Source organism: Pleurodeles waltl, chromosome 7 (genome assembly GCF_031143425.1).
Source record: "Pleurodeles waltl isolate 20211129_DDA chromosome 7, aPleWal1.hap1.20221129, whole genome shotgun sequence".
Classification (NCBI taxonomy): Eukaryota; Metazoa; Chordata; class Amphibia; order Caudata; family Salamandridae; genus Pleurodeles; species Pleurodeles waltl.
The window spans coordinates 1,405,494,010-1,405,516,884 of record NC_090446.1 but is presented as its reverse complement, the minus strand read 5'-3'; the positions used below and the strand labels follow the sequence as shown (position 1 = coordinate 1,405,516,884).

The 22,875-nt window shown below is 41.9% G+C and overlaps 1 protein-coding gene across 5 annotated transcripts in view; it reads left to right on the top strand.

Annotated features, from left to right (window-relative positions):
• The window catches only part of LOC138246415 (myelin-associated glycoprotein-like), a 398,925-nt gene that overhangs the window by 323,548 nt on the left and 52,502 nt on the right, over positions 1-22,875 (top strand). For all 5 annotated transcript variants that reach the window (XM_069201017.1, XM_069201018.1, XM_069201015.1 and 2 more), the window contains exon 10: positions 10,528-10,627. In XM_069201017.1, coding sequence (XP_069057118.1) covers positions 10,528-10,627 — 100 coding nt within the window. The remainder of the gene's footprint in view (positions 1-10,527; positions 10,628-22,875) is intronic.

Sequence of the window (22,875 nt, the reverse complement as noted above, 5' to 3'; positions counted from 1 at the left end):
TGTCTCATTTGCCTTCTCAAAAACAGGGTTTGTGTACCATGCTGCACCTCCCAATCTGTCTTCTCAATTGTTCTTATGTGTATGTCATTTTTATAGGCATGTAAGACCTGAGAGGGAGGGAGGGTTTCTCAGATAGCTCCTTTGGAAGATCACCACCCTGCTCCAAATATCATTTATCAGTGGTGCTGCTCATTTAAGTCCCTATGAGGTCTTGTGTGTTATCCTGACCCTCAGTCTGCCTGTTTCCACTTGCCTCTTTGCAAGACTCTCATGAAGGAAGTGAGGTTATGTGGAGGTCAAGGTGCAGAACCCTCCCCATTGAGTCTCATTTACACCACCCACCAAGGTGCCCACACACTAAGGAGACAACTCCCTTTCACCGTTGCATGACTGAGTCTTGTGGCTCCACTGTGACCTCCACCTCTGTACTAGTTCCAAAGCCTAGCATTCTCACTGAGTGAGGCTATGTATCAGGCAAAATGTCTGCTGCCCTCTTAAATACAGATGTTGTGTGTGGGATTGTGGGTTCTCATTATTTTTTCAGTGCTCCAAAAACTTCACAATGCTCCAGAAAGAGCACTACTCCAGAAACCACTTGTGGATCTCAGAGGAGAGCCCCTATCCTATTGCTTTGGCCAAAGGGATTTGTAGACACTATGATTTCTAGACACTGGATCAGTTAGATCATCAGAAATAGCTGATACATTCACCCAGTGCGGGGGGAGGCAAATCAGTGCTAACCTCAATGTAGGACATACAAAAAGTGTCAAAGTCTCTTTGATTGTATTCCCCCACATGAAGATACTTACTAAAACCATATGTAAACAATTCCCCTACCTTGAGACAAGCCAAATCATGAAAACACTCAAAATGGAGAACCATAGGCCAGCTACATATCTCCGATTCTTTTATCACTCAGCTCCATATCAGTGGTTATCTGATTCTTTTATCACTCTCTTGTGCCCTTGATTTTTGATCCTATGATATTATACAAATATTCAATGCACATAACCTTGAACTTACAGGAATATTGCCTCTCCCCACTTAGCTCCACCTTTTTTTGTTCTGGATATTTTGCCATCCACTATCTGTTCTTATAACGCTCCCCCATCCCCCCTAACAGCTCCATGATCCTAACTCCCTTTTCTCCTATTCATCACCTCATCCTAGGTACCATCACTACCTTCATGAAAATGCCCACTCCCATATCCCTTCTCTATCCCCATTTCCTTGACTAAACTACATCCACACCATTGCCCTTCTCATGCCAACTCTTTTACTTTCTTGCCAATTTTCTCTGCTTCTTATCCATCCTCACCCACCCAACAAACTCTCTCCTCACTCCTCACTCCTCCCTCCTCTCTTTTTTTTAATTTTCCTTTCACAGTTCCAATCTATATTTCTCAACACAGGGCCTCCATACACACTCCCCCATTTGCTCTCTACTATCTCCCAAATTATATCTTTACACTCTTCCTGAGCAGTCACCTATTAACCTACCTCTGCTAATGTACCCTGCCTCCGCCCGTCATCTGCTCTCCAAACTCACTATGTGTCAGAACAAAATACCATACCGCACATCACTACATAACATGCCTTTAAATGTATCCACTCCATAATTAGTAGAACACTTAACTGCACCACACCACACATCTCAACACCAGCAGTGGCACCCAGCACAAATCATATAATCATGTTTTCCAGACCAAACCACAGCTCGTCATACAACTCAGTATCCACCACGGTTCCATAATGCCACACATACACGTAGCTGTAGCCACCACACCAAACATGGTTCCATATGACATAGCATATCCCATCATCGCATGCTAGAATCCAACATGTACCTTACAGCATTGTACACACTGTACCAGATCACAAACATTACACACTAATCAGAAGACCCATGTATGCAATTTTACCACATGAACAAACAACACAGATCCAAAGACCCCACAAATCACCCTCGTCATGCTGCGACCTCTATGCAGTTTACTTGTAGCAATACCAGCCAGAGAACAGTACATCACACTAAACTACATGAACAAACAATACACTTCCTAAGACTCAATACCACACCTCACAGATCACCCCATATGGAACCAATATTGGGCGCACGGTTCATGAAGGTACTTACGTGTAGTAAAGTTACGCATGCGGAGTGCCCACACTTCTGGGGGAATCTCCACCCCTGGGGCAAAGACTCTGCACTCAGGCCGGAATCTCCATACTGAGAACTGAAGTGCGGAGTCTTTGCCCCGAGTGCGGAGATTCCGCACTTGTAACTTTACTACATGTAACCTTCATGAATCTGGCCCTGTGTTGCTTTCCAAATGTTCTAAACATGACTATAATTCAACCATTAATATAACACATAAACACATTAGACTGTTGAGTATGTGGAATCAAAGCAAGGGGCTGCTAAATCCTGGAAACTGCATGAAACAAGTTGAAGCATAGCAATAAAACAGATTCTTCATATGGGCTGTACATCAGAATGTAGAGGAAACATTATTATAGGGCCACAATACTGTTGAATAAATATTGAGGATCAAAATAATAGGAAGGTAAGTGCAAAAGGAGAAGTATCAGTTTACTATTCTTTAGTCCACATCTACATAACATGAAGACATATATCATAAAGGTAAACTTAAGTGAAGTATAGAAAGCCTCCACTTACGCATATATATTCTTACCTTCTCACTGTTTTGATTCTTTATATTTTGGCCTCACAACTTTAACCCCACAATATGTGGTACTCAATCTTCTTGTGGATATTCATCATCACAAGTTCCTCCCACTGACCTAAACCATACCATCCCTCCTGTAAGAAGTTGGGTTGTTGGTTTACTAGGGTTTAATCCCTGGTCAAGCAGCAACCACAATTCCTGACACAGTGAGGCATAAGCCAACCCTAAATTAACCTGTGCTCAACCCTCTGGTAGCTTGGGACAGAACAGTTTGGCTTAACCTAGAGGCAACCTGTAAAGTGTTTGTGCAACACTTCAAAAGGTACTAAAGTAACAAACACCACACAAAAGGATCCCACACCCAGTTAGAAAAATGGTTATTTTTAATAAATAAAATAAGACCAAAATGACAAAAATCCAATCGGTAGAACCTGACATATGCAATTTTAAAGATTTTAGTAAAAAAAGCACCAAAAAGCACAAAGCTCTAAGTGTTGACATCTGGTCAAGCCTGACCATGGCAAAGTGACAAGTTCAAGCCGCCCCCCATGGCGCAAGAGCGGGCTACAGGGACCCTAATTAGGCCAGCTGAACAATTACCTTACATCCTGGTTTTTGGAGCTTTGTGAGGGTTCATGTTGAAGGTGCGTTGTGCAGCAGAAGCGATGCATTGGTTCCGAGATTCGGGGAAGCTGTGATGCGAGGTGCTGCTTCATTGTCAAGGATCCCATCTACGAGGGCTTGCGATACGAAATCCGGTGGCAAGGATGTGTTGCGCAGTCGTGGCTCAGTTCTGTGAAGCTGTGATGAAGAGTTTGAAGTCATCATTAAGGCTGTCATTGACGAGGGATTTGAAGACCTGTGCTGAGGATACATTGTGCAGCTGCAGTTCCAATGAGGTGGCAGTAGTGATGTGATGCAGGTCTTTGCAATGGGGGAGACCCATGCAGCGGGGGCGATGCATTAGTTCCGCTCGGGTTGTGCCACGCAGCAGAGGCCAGTTCCGCTGAATCCACAGAGGCTGACAGAATACCTTGGACTCACTTGCAAGAGTCCAGGCCTGTGGTGGCACCCCTTGACAAGGTTGACTCACAGATGGCATAGTCCAGGTGCTGGGGTCAAGGTTGTGGGAGCCCTCTGTTCCTGAGACGCAAGTCAAGAGGCCAGCCAACTAGCCCCTGGAGTCACTCTAGTGGTCCTGGGTTCAACAGGTGCAGTCCTCACCCAGGCAGGAAGGCAGCAGATAAGCACAGCAGGGCAGCAATCCTTCAGAGCAGCAGTCCAGCAGAGTGACAGTAATTTCAGCAGCACAGCAATCCTTATTCCTGGCAGAGTATCCACTGGTCCTGAAGTGTACTGAATCGTTGGTGTCTGAGGTCCAATATTTATACCCAGTTCTGCCAGTAGGTGAAGCAGCTCTAGATGCATGCTTTTAAAGTGCTCTGCCTTCCTTGGCCTCGCTCCAGACTAAAGGGGGGTATTCAGCCCTTTGGGTGGAGACAGGACACAGCCTATTCACGAGTAAGTGGAGCTGTGCCCAGCTCTTCCCTCCTGCCAGTGATGGCCCATCCAGTGACACCTAACTCCCTATTGTGTGAGGCTGTCTAGAAGTGTTGAACTCAAAGTTGCTGTGTCAATGGCTCAGGTAAATGCTTTTATTAAAGATATGTGTTCCAGATAATAGGCCAGCTACCAGCCTCACAGTGCATCCTCTCCTTCTCTCTCATCCTGCTTGTTGAACTTTAAACAGCCAGGTCTTAAGAAGCTTCCTAAAAGTCAGTAGGTCTGAACAGTTCTTTAAGTTCAGAGGGAGCCGGTTCCATAATTCTGCTGTCCTAACAAAGAAGCTCCTGCCGCCCCAGCATACCCACTTATCCCTAGATAGGTTTAAGTGCTTGGTTTGGAAGACTTAAGCACTTGGGACAGAGTATACCATACAAATCTATCCTTGGAAGATCTATCCAAGACCGATGTTATGCAGTGCCTTAAAGGCAATACGGAGAGCCTTAAACTCACTCCTCCTAGCCATCGGAAGCCAATGCAGATTAATCCAGGCCTGAGACACTGATTGGTGTTTTGGAATAAATAGCAGAAGCCGAGATGAGGCATTCCGTAGCATCTGAAGTTTATTAAGAAGTTGTTTTTCAATGCTGATAAATAGGGCATTACAGTAATCCAATTTGGATAAGACTAGGGTGGTAGCCACCATTTTTTGAAGATCCAAGGGAATAAAAGGACCTATTTTCCTAATTATTTTCAAAGAAAAGAATATAGAGGTTGCCAGAAAGTTAACTTGGTCTTCAAAGGTAAGCCTGGCATCAAAAACAATCCCACGGTTCTTCACTTTCTGAACTGGCAATGGGAGTGGCCCCAATTCCTGAGGCCGCCAATTTGGTGAGCAAAGAGAGCTGTCTTTGCCTTACAGGAGAATCTCAGTTTTTCCAGAGTTCAGCTTTAAGCAATTTTGCTTCATCCAGATGTATATTTGGGACATGCAAGATCTGAATATTTTGGCAGTGTCCTCTAAATATCTAAATAGGCAGATACTGATACCACTGTTTGGGTATCATCGGCGTATGACACTACTGAAAAACCAAGGGGCAGATTTATGAAAAGCGGCGCTACACCTAGTGCAGTGCCACTTTTCTTGCACCCCCCTAACGCCACCAAGTGTGTGCCATACTTGAGATACGGCGCACCATGGTGGTAGTTAGTGAACTAGTGTGATACATTTTTATGTCAGTTCAGCGCTTTGCATGATTAGCATTAGAAATTTTAATGCAAATCCTGTAAAGCACCCACAGGCCCATTGAAAACAATGGGAACCTCCTTTTAACGCATGCTCTCAGGAGGCATTAAAAATGCCAATAAAAATGATGCAAGGAAATTTCTTACATTTCTTTCACCATTTTTTCGGCCCCCCTAATAAGGGAACACCCCCTTGCATATATTATGCCTGGCGCAGGCATAATGTGGCTCAAGGGGTTGCAAAGTGGCGCAATGCATGCATTGTGCCACTTAGTAAATATGGCACAGTGTTTTTGGCCATCTAACGCCCCATTAACATAAAACATATTAAGCTGTGTCTTTCAGACGGTGCTAGGCCCTCTTAAATCTGGGCACAAAAGTCTTAATCAATCTCAACAAGGGAATAACATAAAGATTGAAAAAATGTGGGGTTCAACGATAAGCCCTGAGGCCCTCCGCATGGCAAAAAAAATAGATCAGAGGTAAACTCTCCAACAGTCACCTGTTGTACTATATCTGTAAGAAAAGATTTTCTCAAACTGAGAGCAAGACTGCTGATTTCCAACTCTGCAAGCTGATTGATCAAGAAGGTATGGTTGACTGTATAAAAGGACGCTGAGAGGTCAAGTAATATCAGGGTGGCCTTGCCACCCTCATCAAGAATTGACCTCAACTTCTCTGATGCAGCTATCATGGCTGTCTCTGTACTGTGAGACCTCTGAACCCATGTTGGGTACAATCCAGCAAATTGTTAGCATCTATAAAAGCCATGAGTTCAGTATTTAAAGCCTTCTCCGGAAGCTTCGCTGGAAAAAGGAGCCTGGGTATTGGCCTATAGTTGCTGGGTATTTGTGGATCCAAATGTTTTATTTTTTCAATAATGGTAAAATGGAGGACTTTTTCCAGTTAGATGTAAAATAGCCCACATTAATTATATCATTAAAAATCAGTGTTAGTTGACTGGTTAAAAATTTTGGAACAAGTTGTGTGATTTGTGGGGATCAGAGATCCTTAGGCGATCCTGATTTAGTCAATTTCAATAAACTAGAAACCTGCACAGTACTAAGCTGTGAAAACCTATTAAAGTCAGCTGATGAATGTTGCAAATCGCTGTCTGGCAGGGATTTAGATGATAACTGACAATCAGTTAGAAGAGTATTAAAAAGTTCCTCACCTTTTAGCTGAAAAAAGTTAACTAGCGGTGCATCATCATCATCATCCCCTTACACTGATAGAATCTGTTTTACCCTGCCCCGTCTAAAAATAATTTTAAGATCATGGTGAGAAATATATACTTTGCCTTGAACTTCTCGCCCTTTGAATCATATAACTGAATTCAAAAATATTTCCAGATCTATTCCCTCACCATTGTACTCAACAGGATTAATGTCTGGTAATTCCAGTTTTTGCTTAAGGTCTATATTGAAAAAAGTATCTTTAGAAATAGTTGTTATTTTTATACCAGAGTCTGTTAATAGCTCTACACTTCTATCATCAATGAATCAATGATAAAATCATCTATTGGATCTTTAGTCTTTGGAACATCATTCTCATGCACACTTACACAAAGAAGCATATTATCCATACTATGTGTTAATTCATGTTCCTCTTCCAGCACATTTACACTATTCATTTGTGGTTGAAAATGACAAACTCAGGCAAAGCGGGCAGATGTGCCACATTTGAGACTTTTTTTTGCCCGACTCAGGACATCTTTTAAATGAGGCTATGTGAAATTTGGACCAAAGATGAAAACATGTGCCGCATCCACTTTGATTCTTCCTTCTGTCAACAACCTTGTTTGCCAGGTTTAACTAGAAACATTCTTCGTCCTTATTAAGTTCCTTGACAGATTTCTTTACAATCTTGCAATACTATTGGCAATATCAACAACTTCATTGAGTGATGGGTGCTTGCCTGAATCTTTTTATCTTAGTTCCTAGTTACCAGTTCATCTCTGATGAGCTGGTCAGTAAATGTACCAAATTTGCACCCGCCCGCCAAAACTCGTAACTAAGCCACATAAGTAGCAATTGATTCTACAGCTGATGTTTTTTAAAAATGTTGTCAAGTTTTGTTACTGCCATTTCATATTCATCCATCTCATCCTTAACTTCATCTGGTGATGGGTCAGGTAAAAGTGCAAGTATTTCTTAGCCTTCTATACCAAGTGAATGTTCCAGAAGTCATCGTTTTCTTTCTCGTTTTAATTTAAATCCATCAATTTGCGCCACAAAAGCATTGAAGGCTCAAAAAACAGATTGTAAGAAAGCTGGTGGAGGACTGATGCTATGCATGTTATAAACATTTAGATGCAGAGAAAAGAAAAAAATATTAGAGCACTACCAAATTCGAGTACTATCCGAACAGAAATTTAAATTAAAAAAATATATATAATTATATAGTTCTGGAAACCATAAAGAAGAGTAAATTGTGCTAAAAATTACTAACATTTGCCTGGCTCAAACAATGAAACACACCAGGCAAATAAGATGGCTGCCACAATTGTAGACATGCTTGACCTCAGCAGTAGGACACACCAGGCAGTTGAAGCAAATAAACAAATAGGAAGGGCTCCACAATTGTAAATCTGCCTGACCTCAGCAATAGGACACCCCAGGTAGTGGAAGCAAAGAAAATGACAGTCACAATTGTACATCTGCCTGAAACGTGTGCCTGACTTCAAATCCTGACCATCGTGAGTAATAGAAAATAGCCGCCAGATATAAGCATCGGTACACGCATGCTTTGCTACTTTGCCAACATAGTGGTGGTGGTTGCCTATAAAAATAATGTCAAAAGCTCAGTGTGGTACAGCACATTGCTACGCTGAACACAGTCCAACTGCCGAGGACGTGGGCAGAGTTTGAGTGCGACACAGCAGAGCAGAGGTCGAGCGGGGTAATCACCTCACTGCTCTCAGTCTTTCCACTCCGATAGAGTCACACCAATCCATTCATCGGCAGTATTGACATTGAAGATGCTGCGTCGATGGCTCAGATAAACACTTTTATTAAAGATAAGTGTTCCGGAGAATAGGGCAACCCCCAGCCTCACAGTGCATCCTCTCCTTCTCTCTCATCCTGTTCCTTGACTGTTAAAGAATATGAGATAAAGATTCCACATTGTGACACGATTCGAGGGACACAGAGACAAGAGCGCGAGACACAAGGAAAAAGACACTACAGAATACACAAAGCCCAACTGTCAACTACATCCAGTCATGTTACCCTGAAACAGGCTACGGGCACAAATGGCTAAGGTAGGAAAATGCCAACTTTTTCAAAGTGGGATTTTCAAAATAGTAATTTGAAATCAGACTTCACCATAAGTTAAGATTTTTCATTACATTTTCAAAAACACTAAACATGAATGAGATACCTGTGCCCATTTGGAAATTACAGCTTATAACATGTAATAAGGTAACCCCAATGTTATCCTATGGGAGAGATAGGCCTTGTAATAGTGAAAAGTAATTTAAGCGTTTTTTTTACTACCAGGACATGTAAAACTTAAAAGTACATGTCCAACATTTTATATACACTGCCTCATGCTCTCTGTGCCTGTTTAGGGCCTATCCTATCGGTGACATATATATTAAAAAGGAAACTGTGGGCCTGGCAAAAAGGTTTGTTTTGCCAGTTTGAAATGGATGTTTAAATCTGCAAACACAGGCTGCAATGGCAGGCCTGAGACATATTTAAATTGCTGCTTCAGTGGGTGCCACAATCCGTGCTGCAGGCCCATTAGTAACATGTAATTTACAGGCCCTGGCCAAAGGTAGTGTCATCGTACTAGGGACTTACAAGTAAATTAAATATGCCAATTGGGTATAAGCCAATATTACCATGAAAGCACAAGCACTTTAGCACTGGTTAGCAGTGGTAAAGTATGCAGAGTCCTAAGGTCCGCAAAAACGAAGTCAGCAAAACAGGAGGTCTGAAGGCATAAAGTTAGGAGGAAAACCACACAGAGGATGCCTGGTCTAACACCTCCTCTTGAAGATGTCCAATGAAACAACACACTTACACACCACACTGACCTCTCTCATATAGATACAGTCAGCCTTTATCAACAAGACGAAGGATTACACAAGCTTCACAAATCACCCATGACCTGGAAACACATGAACACACGTTCAGGTATCAATAGAGTATACTCCCACGCCTCATGACCAATTGATGATGTCATATGTTGGGGAAATGTTTGCAATGCCTTACTCCACAATCAGAGAACCGAGTCTAGCATATATTGGGGGTTATTAGAACTTTGGAGGAGGTGTTAATCCGTCCCAAAAGTGACGGTAAAGTGACGGATATACCACCAGCCGTATTACGAGTCCATTATATCCTATGGAACTCGTAATACGGCTGGTGGTATATCCGTCACATTTGGGACGGATTAACACCTCCTCCAAAGTTGTAATAACCCCCATTGTCTGATAGCTCACATAAAGGTTGACTGAACAATATACATACCTACAGCCATTGCAACTCTCTCACACACATCTGGTTCTGATGAAGCTTGTAAGACTACTCTTTCTCAGCTCAACATTGTCCACATGGAGTTCCTACTACAGCTGCTCTCACCTACTAGGGCGGCTCTCACGGCTCAGACCAACAAACTAACATGCCACTGACGTCCTGACTAGGAATGCTGTTTGAACTTTGCTCTGCACTAATGCCCCCAACTACAGAAGACAACTCATTCCACATCACAAGAGTTTTTAGAGGCCAAGGTATTATTGAAAGTCTGCTATTTACTAACATGGAATAACACTGTTCTTAAGTCTCCTTGATTTATGAATTTCTTCTTGCAAGACCGAGACACAGTTATTTTGTTTCCGCATGTTGTGGTCGCTGTTTTCATGCTGGCATTAATTTACAGCTAGTGTAATCGGTGCATAATTGATGCTGTACTCAAGAATTGCCGATCTCAGAATAGGCTCGCGTGACTTCCTTCCTAGAGAAGCTTTTACAGAGAGCGCTGCCGGCCCATCTGTCAGCTCTGGGTACAAGATGCCAGTCGTCTTCCCATTGCGTGCTTGTGAGAAATTTAAAAATGATTTACTTGTTTTTCTGTTTTGCAGGAAAAATGAGAACGAAAGCTCCAGTTTTGTTCAAACCGAAAACCCTCCTGTCATGTTCAGTACTGATCCTGAACCAAAGGAAAAAAGAGACAAGTCAGAGGTGAGAACATTTGTCATAGGTTGGCATTTATTCAACAGTATAATCGATTAAGCTTGTTTTATATTCCTGCTTTTTAGGACTTGCATTGGCCTCTTCAAATTGTTGTTTCATTAATTAATCATACTTAATATACATACATATATACATACAATACAGGGCAGTGGAGGCTGCTTTTATTTACAGTGGTGGGGCGGGGTACAATAATAATAATTAAAAAAAGAAATAGCACTTACCTTCCTCTCCTCTCCTGTTGTTGTCCCTCTCTCTTGGAAGCTCCAAGTGGAAATTGCAATCCTGATGCTGCTCTCATGCTGCTAAACAGCATGAGGGCAGTGTCAGGATTGGAGGAAGCCGCCCCTTTCAGCGCTCACAAAAGCGATGGAGGCCTGGGCTTTCTCTAACCCAGCTGTCTTCAGACAGCTGGGTTGAAGGAGTTTAGAGTGCTCATGTCAGGCTGGCTGTCACAAGACGGCTGGCCAAAGGGACATGCGCACTTTAAACTAAAGCGCACAGCTCCCTGCTACCACTCAGCAGCAATTGCCCTGCCCCGTCCTGACACTCGATTCAGGACAGGGTGCTGATAAATACACTTTATTACCATTTTATTTTTCTGTTCTGGGGGCATTTTTTCAGCAGGGCGACGCTCCTCCGCTCTTGTGGAGGGGCCGCCCCTGATGCAGGGGCTGTTGGTCAGCTTTTGGTCTGCGGCTTCTTTCTTTGGCTTGTTCAATTGTCAGTTACAATTTGCTTCTGACCACATTGTACTGCTCAGGCCATGAGTCAGTCCACTTTACCTAGTGGCTCCCTTCATTTTGAGTAACAGTACAAGTTGTAGGCACATTGTGCACACCCACCTAAAATATTTCCTTTCTCTCCCATCACACATCTGGTTCAAAGTGTGCTTTATTTTAGTTATTTTTTTTGTATTAACTTTAAGTGCAAGCTATTAATTTTGCCTGTTTTCAGGTATCCATGTTACATGGTAATTTATTTTTGGCTTCTTATAACAATAATAATAAAAATGCATGGAACAACTGAAAGGCTTGGTATTCAAAATATATCACTGAATGTTTCTTAATTACACTTTTTTTATTAGAAGCACTTGGCAGCCAGGTTTATATGAAAGAGTTTATATATTTTGTGGCATATACTTGCAATAAAAAATAAAATAACTTTATACCCATCATACTAGGTTGCCGAATGTCAGTCCTATTTGCTTGTTTTAGTATTAGCTACAACAAAGCTTCAGATCACCTGTGCAAGAATGGTCGTAAACCGAAAAGGATTCATGCCTCAAAGCAAGACTTTAAACCATAACTTTAACAGCATGCTAAAATGGTAGTATGACCCCCATTAACAGCTGACTTTTTCTATTGATAATGTGTAACTGGTGCAGCAGCTGTGATACATTCACATTCATGCTCTTATGAATTTGTGAAAACAACAAATAAAGTATTAGCTGAGTTAGCATGGCATGGACTCTAGGGGTAGTCGGAATAGCAATGGGTGCGTGATCTCACATCAACCACACCCACGCAGTGACCTGTATGCAATTCACTACTTGCCCCATCACGATTCCAAACAATTCTTTTGATAACTTGCTTTTGGTTCTCCCCATCGAAGATTGTTAATCAGTTTTTTCTAGGTTATAATGTTAGCAGAGCTCACTTCAATACATATACATACCAGGATCCCGACCCACAGCAACCTCAACTATGTGTAGAACCCTCTGAACCAGTATCATTATTTCATTTGAATGCATAGTTTTACATTTTTTAAACTCATAACAAACGCACACAAATAATTAAAATCAGAGTATTACGGGCAAACAAAAATATACAACTTCCTCTCCCAAAAGAAGACCATACAGTAAGGGTAAGGATGGTGTGTGCAAATGTAGTATCACCAAGAACCAGCCAATTTAAACCATGCAGCAGTTAAGTGAGTTAAGCCAGTGACTACTGAAGTTCCAATTTACAACCGGTAACTAGGGGTGTGTGAAATTAGTAGAATTTGATTTTGCGTAATCATGCCAAATTACCGTAGATTTACGTGAAATCGTCGTTTTGTACCATATTTTACCATGGAATGCATCCTCAAGTCCATTTGTGGCAAGGGGATGCCTTTAAACAAAAGCACTGTGAACAGCAGCCACTTGCCTTCTGTTGTTTATGTGTGTTTCAAGTTATCATGCCCCAGCGCTCCACTTCTTTGTCTTGGTTACAAGTGGGAGAAGTACTAAACAGCAGTGTCAGTTGGCCATAACAAGAGTCAGTTTGGGCTTTTGTGTATTTTTGAATTTGACATTTAAAAAAATAAAACTCTCCTACTGTTTCTGCACTGCATTTTATTTTTGTACTGCTTGTACGCACTTTGTTGGGGGATTTTATTGCTTAGTTTTATCAGACTTGTTGCCCTTCTTGTTTTCTCTCATTGGCTGTCTAGGAGCCTATCAGTAACTTGGGGGAGGAGTCTGTTAGAGCTCTGTGTCCCTCAATTCCAGTCGGCGGGATGGACAAGCGCTTCTGTGTTTTTGATTCTGACATTTAAAAAAAAACTGTCTTCATTTTCTGTACTGCATTTTAGATGTACACTGCTTGTACGCCTAAAGCAAGCCATCTGCACCCATCCGCGCCCAACTGGGACCAGGAACCCTGATCCTTTTCATGGTAATAGGTTGAATTTAGGGATGAATGCTCCTTAATGTGAGTTGTGTAAGGTTTTTTACTCACCAGAGGACTTCATTGCTACCTCTGTGATCATAAACGTAACTTTGTGTAATATTATCTCACACTCCGAATGCAAAGATAGGCTGTGTTTTTATTTTTTCAGTGTCAACTGTTATTCGCTGCCCGAACACCAGCAGGATCCTGCTGCTTTGTTTCTAACTGAAACTTGGCTCCAGGAGAGCTCTATGCCTGACGTAATTGCGGCTTTACCAGCAAACTTCTCTGTAAGTAGGAGAGATAGACAACGTAGACTTGGAGGAGGGGTGGCTGTAATTCACAAGAAGGCCTATAATTGCCCAATTGAAGCTCTTTATTTTCCTGCTTGAGAAGCACTTTTGTTTTTCCTCACACTCACATTTAAATTTACCTTGTCTGGGGCTCTGTGCTATAGACCACCTGGCTATGTGGGCCACTGGTGCACTTCCATTCCTGATCTGTTAGCTATTTTGTGCTCCAATTTGCTAATTTTGTGCTGCAGGGAGATCTCTATATTCAAGACCCCAATTGTAGTTTAGGATGTTGCCTCATTGGCGATTTTCAATCTTGCGCAATACAAGCTTCCTACTCATGAAACAGGCCACCTCTAGATCCAATTTTTACTAATATTCAGGATTTAACAACCTCATTACCTATTACTGGTCTGATCATAAAGCTGTTCCTTTTGCCATCAAAGCCCCCACTTCTTTTGGGGCTTTGTTGTCTAATGTCCCTATTATGACCAGAAAATGGTCTAAACTGGACGCCGTCGCCTTGAACCATCAGCTCTTTATTACAAAACCGGCCCTGAATCATTTAGTTGGCCTTGACCAGGGCTTGATTGATAGCTGGTTACAGAATGCAATGGATGTGGTTGTGCCAAGGACCCCGGCACTCAGCAAGAACCATCCCACCAGCCCTGTGGTTTAATGACACACTGAGACTGGAGAAAAAACATTGTAAGCCTTGGAGAGAAGCTGGAGGAAATCCTATGATGCTGATTCGAAAGCCCTTTATAGGAAAGTGATTTCCTATTACCACGGGTTTTGTAAAAAGGCACACAAACTTTTTATGCCAAGAAAATTAGCAAGGCTGAGAACTGCCAGAAGATTACTTTGATGTAGTTTTAGAGCTCTTGGATCCCAGCCAAATTTCTCCTGCACTATTACTCTCTCAAGTTCAGTGTGAGGAACTGACTTTGTTCTTTTCCAAAAAGGTTGAGAATATTCATTCACAGCTGCTTAACGATCTTAAGGCTAGTACAACGGCACCCAACCTCAGAAATCTAGGTAATGAAGCCACTGCCACCTGTAGGTAGTCAGTCAGTGCCCTCCCCCGGCTTAACCCCTTGTAAGAGAAATTGGAGTCTTGGACCTTACTTGATGTTACCTCCTTTTTGGGCATTTTACAATTAGTCAAACCCAGTTTGCCATTAGTACCTTCCTTCCTGACAAGTTTGTCCTGCTAGACATGGAATTAGTCCAGGTCTTAGTGAACCTCCTCAACTTTTCTCTTCAAGAGGGTCTTCCAGCATGTTGGAAGCACCTTATGGTGCTTCCACTTCTAAAGAAACCTAATCTTGACCCGAATATATGGTCAAACTATTCGCCCATCTCTCTCTGCTGCTCTTCCTTTTAAAGGTATTGGAGAAACATGTAAATGCCTTGTTAACAGTGCACCTGGAAAAATCGAATTTCCTCCACTCATCACAGTCGGGCTTTAGGTCAGGGCATAACACGGAATCTCCCGTCCTGGAAGTCATTGAACATATTAGAAAACTCCTGGATTTTGGTGAGACTGCAGCACTCATTCTCCTTGAACTGAGCACTGCTTTTGACACTGTGTCCCACCCCATTCTGATTGAGAGACTGTCAGCACTGGGTTTGGAGGGTTCTGTACTGTCTTGGCTAACTTAGTTTCTGCATAATCTGTCTTTTCAGGTACACTCAGCTAATGTCATGTCCACTAGGCAGCTTCTTACAGCTGGGGTTCCGCAAGGCTTTGTGCTCTGCCCCTTGCTCTTTACCTTCTGCGTTCTTCTGTTGGCTGATGTGGTGACCCTTTTTTCTTATGCCGATGATACCCTGATTATGTTCTCACTGTCTTCGTCCAAGGAGCAGGGTCTGTCTAATCTCAACCGTAGTTTGAGGTCAGTTGCTACTTGGATGAGTAATAACTGACTTAAGTTGAATGGAGGCAAGACGGATGTGATGATTATGGGCAAGGACCCTCACTTTTGGGTCTGTCAGTATTGGCCATCTGTGCTGAGTCCTCCTCCCATTCCATCCTCTAAAGTTAAAATTTGGGCTTCTTATTGGATGCTAATCTATTATTGAAACCTCAGATTACAAAGGTGACAAGTACTTAAGTGGCTTAAGAAGATCATTTGGTTTCTTCCTTTGTCTGCTCAAAAGGCAATGATACAAGCTCTAATCATGTCCAGATTGGACTATGGTAACATCCTTATCTTGGTGCTGATCAGTCCTCTTTTCACAGCCTGCAGACAGTTCAGAATGCAGCGGCACACCTTCTGTTTCATCCTCCAAAATTTTCATCAGCATCCCCTCTCCTGCAAGAGCTTCACTGGTTGACGTTTCAGACGGGCATTCATTTTAAGGGACTATGCAATGTGTATAAAGCCAGAGCAGGGGACGGCCCTGGTTATATACAGGAATTGATCTTGCCTTATTCACCATCCCATCTCCTCAGATCCCAGTTCCTGGATCTGTGTACTGATTGTGCTGGGCTCGCATAAGGGATAGCTCTTTTCTGGTTGTGGGCCCTAACCTTTGAAACTCTCTGCCTCCCACCTTGCAGAGTTTCCCACACTGCTTGCCTTCCACAAGAGAGTGAAGTCATGGCTATTCTAACCCGGGAGCCTGACATTCACTTTCTGTGGCTTAGCGCTAGGAAACCCTTTTGGGTAGCTGTGCACTTTACCAAATTACTTTACATTACAGGTGCAGCCATTCTTCTGTCTTCCAGAGGTCCATTAGTATTGTTCAGAGGGTACCCAGGGGTGCCGCATTTATGCCTGGCACTAGTCTGTGGGTGGGTGGGTGACATTTGCCACTCCTCAACCCATAGAGAGAAAGCTCCCAGAGGGTAACCCTACCCACATTTGCAGCAGTTCCTGTATGCCCTATTGCAGACATTCTCACAGTGACCCTCTGTACCAAAATCCAACATGGCATAACCCTTCTTTTCCTGCCCCGAGCTCCTGGGCCCACCCTAGAGGGGTGGCTATGGAAATGAACAACCCCTCCTCTCTCATCACTCAAAACAGGTTCAGAGGACATCTCCCCTTCCACTGGGATTGGTGCTTGGTTAACTAGAGGGACCAAGGAGGGGGCAGGCCCAGGTGTTAGCTGCATCTACCTGTGGCAGGGTAGGCCTCTTTCAACTAAATAATTTTTTTGGGCACAGCCCAGATGCTATCCTGCCAGAGGAACAGAACACCTCCCTTCACCCAAGACCATTTTCTTAGCTCTGGGAGCAAGTTCACACCTCATCAAAGGGGCTTTTCAGCTCCTGGGTGGCAGTTGATAGCTCAAGCATATGAGCTTCTAGAGGCTTTAGGCAGGTAAAAGGTGACTTTTTAATAGTACCTTTTATATAATATTTGTTACAAATCAAACTTTACCAAAAAGTCCCAAGAATTAACTTTATAGGTGGTTACTAAGCGGAGACCAACATTATTGATTTTAATATTGTATACCAATGCTTTCCTGTGGAACAGCTACCCCTGCTACAGTGAAAATGGCTTTGAGGGTTCTGCCACTGGAATGACATGTTTAACATTAAACTATTACATGTCCTACTTTAAAATACCATGCACCCTGCCCTATGGACATTAAAGCCTATGTAGGGGTGATTTATTAATATTGAAAAGCATGATTTAGGCATCTTAAAAGGTTATTTTGGCAGGTCAAATGTGCATTTTTAAAAGTGAGCAAACAGGCTACAGTGCTGTGCATGATTCTGCTTTGCACTATAACTCTATCAGCAGCATAGTGTGTGGTGCAGTTCACTAGTGACATATAATTACAGTTAAGAAATAATTATTTTAGAAATCCCAAACCAATTTTATTAAAAAGTATGAAATGTAATGAAAAAATTATATCACAATGGAGAAAACTGGATGCAGGGATGAGGCGTTATAAAAAAATTATTTTATAAGAAATAATAGGAACTTGACACAAAGTATAATAAGTGTGTGCATTCAGCAGGGATCTAGACACCCTGGATACCATAAGCAGCAATGAAACACATTTGTTACATATGTTTGTTGCCCCCTGTCAAATGGTATGGAGGAAAATGACTTAGGGATGACTTAGGGATGGTTTGGGGCTGAAGGTTTGGCATGGCTTTATCTTTAAACGTTTTGGAAGAGTAAAATACTTGAAAAGGACAGGGCTGGAAGCTGTTGTTGTGCAGGAAGCTAGAAGACTAGACACCTGTTTTCCACAGTCCACTGTTGTCTTCATTTGGAAACAAATAAAACGGTCCCTGCAGGGGAAGTGTCAGCCTTGACTTCCACAGCAAAAAATCACCCACCAAAATTGTAGAGTACATCCAAACTATTTGTATAAATACATGTTCCCTTCAATTGCTTAGTTATTTAAACATTTTAATTATTTTTTGAGGTATATATAAATCCTTTCTTATTAGCAAAAATACACATTAAGAACAGATTACACTGATATTGTCCAAGATAAAAACACCATTCCTAAACTGAGGTGCTCCTACAAAATGACGGTGCGGCGAAAAAGTGAATAGGTGAAAAAGTGCATCTGTGAATATTCACAAATATATACACATAGAACTGTGGCTGATAACTTGTTCAGTATTCACCATAATACAGCATCCATTATATGCATGTCTTGAATTGACAACTTTTTAAAAGTACAATCCACAGTAAAATATTGTCCAAGTTACAACCCTAAGCTTAATTGAACTGCCAGTGGGTCATCATCAGGACCAAAGAAATACAATAGGAATCATAGCACGTTTTAAAGATCATTCTCCTCAGAAAACTGGTATGTAGCAACCATCAGCGTGTATCCTAATGTTAAGATCAGCTCGAACTGAATGCAACAACAGGCAGCAACTCCTTCAGCAGGCCACAAGAAAAGGCCAGGACATATCTTAACTGAACCAACATAGCACCGATTTCATGAGCAGGCAGGAGGTAAATGAATGTAGTCTTCAAATTTGCAGTCAAACGATTTAGTGGCACAAAACCTGGAAAATGTAGTCAGTAAAGTTTTGTCTTTTTGAGGTAATTTTGGCACCTTGTCCTGGTCCCAAAAAAATTTAATTTTGTTTTTACATTTGTCTCTGTAGGACCTTTTAGAAAATGCGCTATAACGTCTTACCCTGTGCTCAAATATTTTCTTCCTAGGCACTAGACCACAGTTTGAAGAGAAGACTCCTCACAACTCCAAGTCAAGTGTACATGTTCAATTGCAACTGGTTTGTTTATTAGTTTCTAGAGAGTCACAGCTTTGTTTGTGTCAGGGACATTCTCAACTCTTGTGGAAGGATCATGGAGTGGCCTTCCAGTCTGTGTTTCAAAACAAAGCAGGAGACCATTCTCTTCACAAACCTCTATCAGTGTTAGACTAGTTCTTGTCCCCCGTGACTTAAGGACAGTTAGGCAATCCTTATGACACGAATTGCTGCTTTCTTTAGAACTACTGGAACTAGGTACTACTGTATGCTCACTGACTTGCAGTTGACCTTCTGTTTAGTCTTTATATATCTAATGTTAATTAGGTCCGAACATCTGGTTTTCTTGTTCTATATATGCATACTCATTCCTACATATCTTATTCAGCTCTGTAGTGTACAAAGTGTCCATATGGGCCATGTACCTTAACCACACCAGGCTTATAGCTACTGCCTAGTGTGGATAACAGACACACAGGCCCTCATTACGAGTCTGGTGGTCACTAGACTGCCAGACTCGTGGGTGGGAGTGAGACTGCCACCAATGTGGGGCACTGAGCGCCATATTTAACTCTGGCGGTGTGACTACCAGCACCACCAGGATCAGAGATCCCAGACGCCTGGCAGTTGCAGTGGTCTTAACCCGCCAGGGCAGCGCCGGGGATTATGATGGGTGCGGGGGGCCCAAGGAGGGCCTCTGCACTGCCCATGCACTTGGCAATGGCAGTGCAGGTGCCCCCTATCCAGCACCCTCGTAATGTTCACTGTCTGTTTTGCAGACAGTGAACATTGCGAGGATGCTGGTGCACCCTGCATCCTGCAGCATTGCCGCCGGCTCTGTTAGCCAGAGACAATGCTGTAGGCTGCTTCCCGCTAGCCCATCCTGCATAAACTCAGGTTTCTGCCCGCCAACCTTGCAGGAAACACTTAAAGGGCCTGGCGTGGAGGTTGTCAGTATGATGGCAACCTCCCCATCGGAACCTCAGAGGATGGTGTAAACTGTCCGTCGAACTCCTAATCAGGGCGACAGTCTCTTATCAGGGGGATATATTGTCAGTCACAGATTGGTAATCAAAAGGCTGGCAGCAGTAGTGGTACCCCTTACAATAGAGGCCACTCACGAGCAACCTGAGCGAGCTCAGTAATGCAATGTTATAAGTACCTGGGTCTCTCATGGATATCAGCGGAGAAGCATTTGTGCTGCAAGGTGATACAGCGGTGCAGCACCATTAGACTTACAGCTGCATCAGGCTCAGTACTCTTCAAGGCAGTGCTCTGGGTCTCTAGACGTAGATGTTGGCTACATTAAAGGTTCTCCACCCCCTGGACAAGTTGCTTCCTCTCCTCCTTTACATACAGCAAAGGCAAAGCTTTTTCCGTGGTTCGGGGGAGGGGTGTATATCCTTACCTCTCAAAGGGAAACAGAGAGCAATTCTGCTTTTGTTCCTTATGTTCCAAGACACAGGTATGAAGTTCTTTTTGAAGTAAAGGGGAATATTGGATAATCATAAGGAGACAGATTACATCTGATGTTAGCTGGCCTCCAACCAAGTAACAACACATTTTCAAAGTAAGCCCCAAAATGTCATTCATGGAGTACCAATCATGACAAAGTGTATTTTCACTTCAGGTGTGCCACAGCTCGATGACTACTAGATATATTTGAGTGAGAGCTTTCAAATGTGTAATTGCTTCCAAACTATCTAGGCTCTGATGTTGGGGTGTTCTCTTGCCTGCAGGACAGGACGTCGGATATGAGAGATGGATAGGCTGCCTATATTTTTGTATAAGGTTGTTGATCTTGGCAAACTCCTTTTTGAGGTGTTGCTGTTGTCAGGCCGCAGGTGGACCTGCTGTAATTATTTTGGAATAGTCCCTTTGCCACATTTCTTGACCATCACCTTCCAGCAGAAGTCCCCATCTGTATCCGTGACCATGATCTTGTTATCAGTCTACTTTTTCATCCATCCTGGACATATAACAATTTAGCATGCCTTTCCACCAACAACTCAATAGGGGAAAACCCCCTAAACAGCATGTGGTGTGACTCTGTGGGCCCACAACCTGTTTTGAACTACTTCCTCAGTGTTCATAGTACAATCCCTTGCCCACTGAATACATTCAGTTCATTTGATTTAGCAAGATAATTGACCTCCGAATGACAATCTAGTTGTGTTGTGTTAATGCCACAGTCCTGCAAGCTCAATACAAAATGAACACCATTGCCCAAGATAATTTCACAAGGAAATGCCCCTCATGCAAACACATCATAAAAGAATATGTCTGCACTAGCAGTAATGGGTTCCCACACAAATCTTCTTTCCTTCCACTTAATATAATAACCCATCAGCAGTATTGCAGTTTTAAGATGCAAAGGTTGTCTGTTGACATGACCTTTGAAATCTACTACCAACTTGCTCCAAGATCCTATTTACCACAATGGCTTGGTTATTGCATAGGCTTAAAATGAGTCCTTAGATTCTTGTCACTGTTGGCATAAATACCACATTCTTCAAAATCTTAATGCTTTGAAGGGCACCAAAATTCGGATCTCTGCCTGTGCTCAATCAATGTCTGTCCCAAATGGCTCTCATGCTTTGGATATTTCTTAGAATCAGAGTAGGTACAAATCTAGCATCCCATTAAATTATCCCCTTTTCTCAGTGACACTTATCAATTGGGTGTAAATTCTGGGGCAACACCCTTTTTTCAACCATTCTTCATTCTTCACAATATCGCATAATAGTCTCTCAATTATTTGAATATATGTATCCACTTTTATCTTGACAAATGTGTATTTGTAGAAAATGATATGTTATTAAACTAATATGACTAATTAATCCACAAATCTGAGAACATAAAAGCAACATTATAACCAACAATGAAAAATCACCACTAACAGAATACATTTTTTACTTTTAATCATCCTATCACATCTAATTTTCATGTTTTGGAAATTGTTTAAGAATGCTCATTAGGCAGCATCAAAGAAAAATATTTACTGCAATGAAAAGTATGGTGCATCCAGAAACTTCAAACTGTTTCATTGAAAGATTTTCACAAATAGAGTTTTAACTCTTTAAAAGAGTTATCATGTTTTATTTAATCCTTTACTCAATGAAATAGGAACAGCAGTAAATAAAAGTAGAAAGGTTCTACAGAAAATTAGGTAAAGATGGAGGAGAAAATACCAATGTCTAAGAAGCTGAAGAAAACCTAAACAGTAATGGCATTTTAAATGCAATGAGAGGACACTAGACATGCTTTAGTGGGTGCAATCAGAAGTATTGGCTTTAGATGCTTAAAAACTATCAAGTACATGCAAGGTAATGATCAATTTAGTTATGACTGCTATGATATTTTTTATGTAATATTTGATTGTTTAAATGTATTAGGATCCTGAAATAAGAACAAGAATCCCAAAATACACAAGTCTGGAGATATATAGTGACCATTTATTAAACTGGAGTGAAATATGTTTGATTTGAACAACAGCTAAACGAATTAAAGACATGCAATTGATGTTTGAGATTTACAGAAATATATACAAAATGGCTCTATTTAAGAAGGTATTTATTTTTATATATGAAGTGTTGAAATTATTAGAAGAGAATCTTGATTCACACCACCAATGTAATAGAGAAGATGAAAAGGAAATAAAAGAGTATGTCAGGTTGGTAGTAGCTGAGACGGTAGTGAAGGGGCATGAAATCAAGGAGAGGGAAGAAAGAAGGGGAGGCGTCTAACTAGGGAGTTCATTTTCGTTGCAAGGGGAAACTGGTTTTGGCTTCCAGCAACACTCCTCTTTTTCTGACATCAGCTGACTCAAAGAAAAACTCTTCATCATCCAGACTTTCATGTATATGCCTCCAGATATACAATCAATGTAAAATATAGATTGCTAGTAAATTTTTCAAAATTTATTTTCTTAATATGAACACATTTAGGGCCTGATTAAAACTTTGGCAGAGGGGGTTAATCCTTTCCAAATGTGACGGATATCCCGCCCGCCGTATTACGAGTCCATTATATCCTATGGAACTCGTAATACAGCGGGTGGGATATCCGCCACATTTGGGATAGATTAACCCC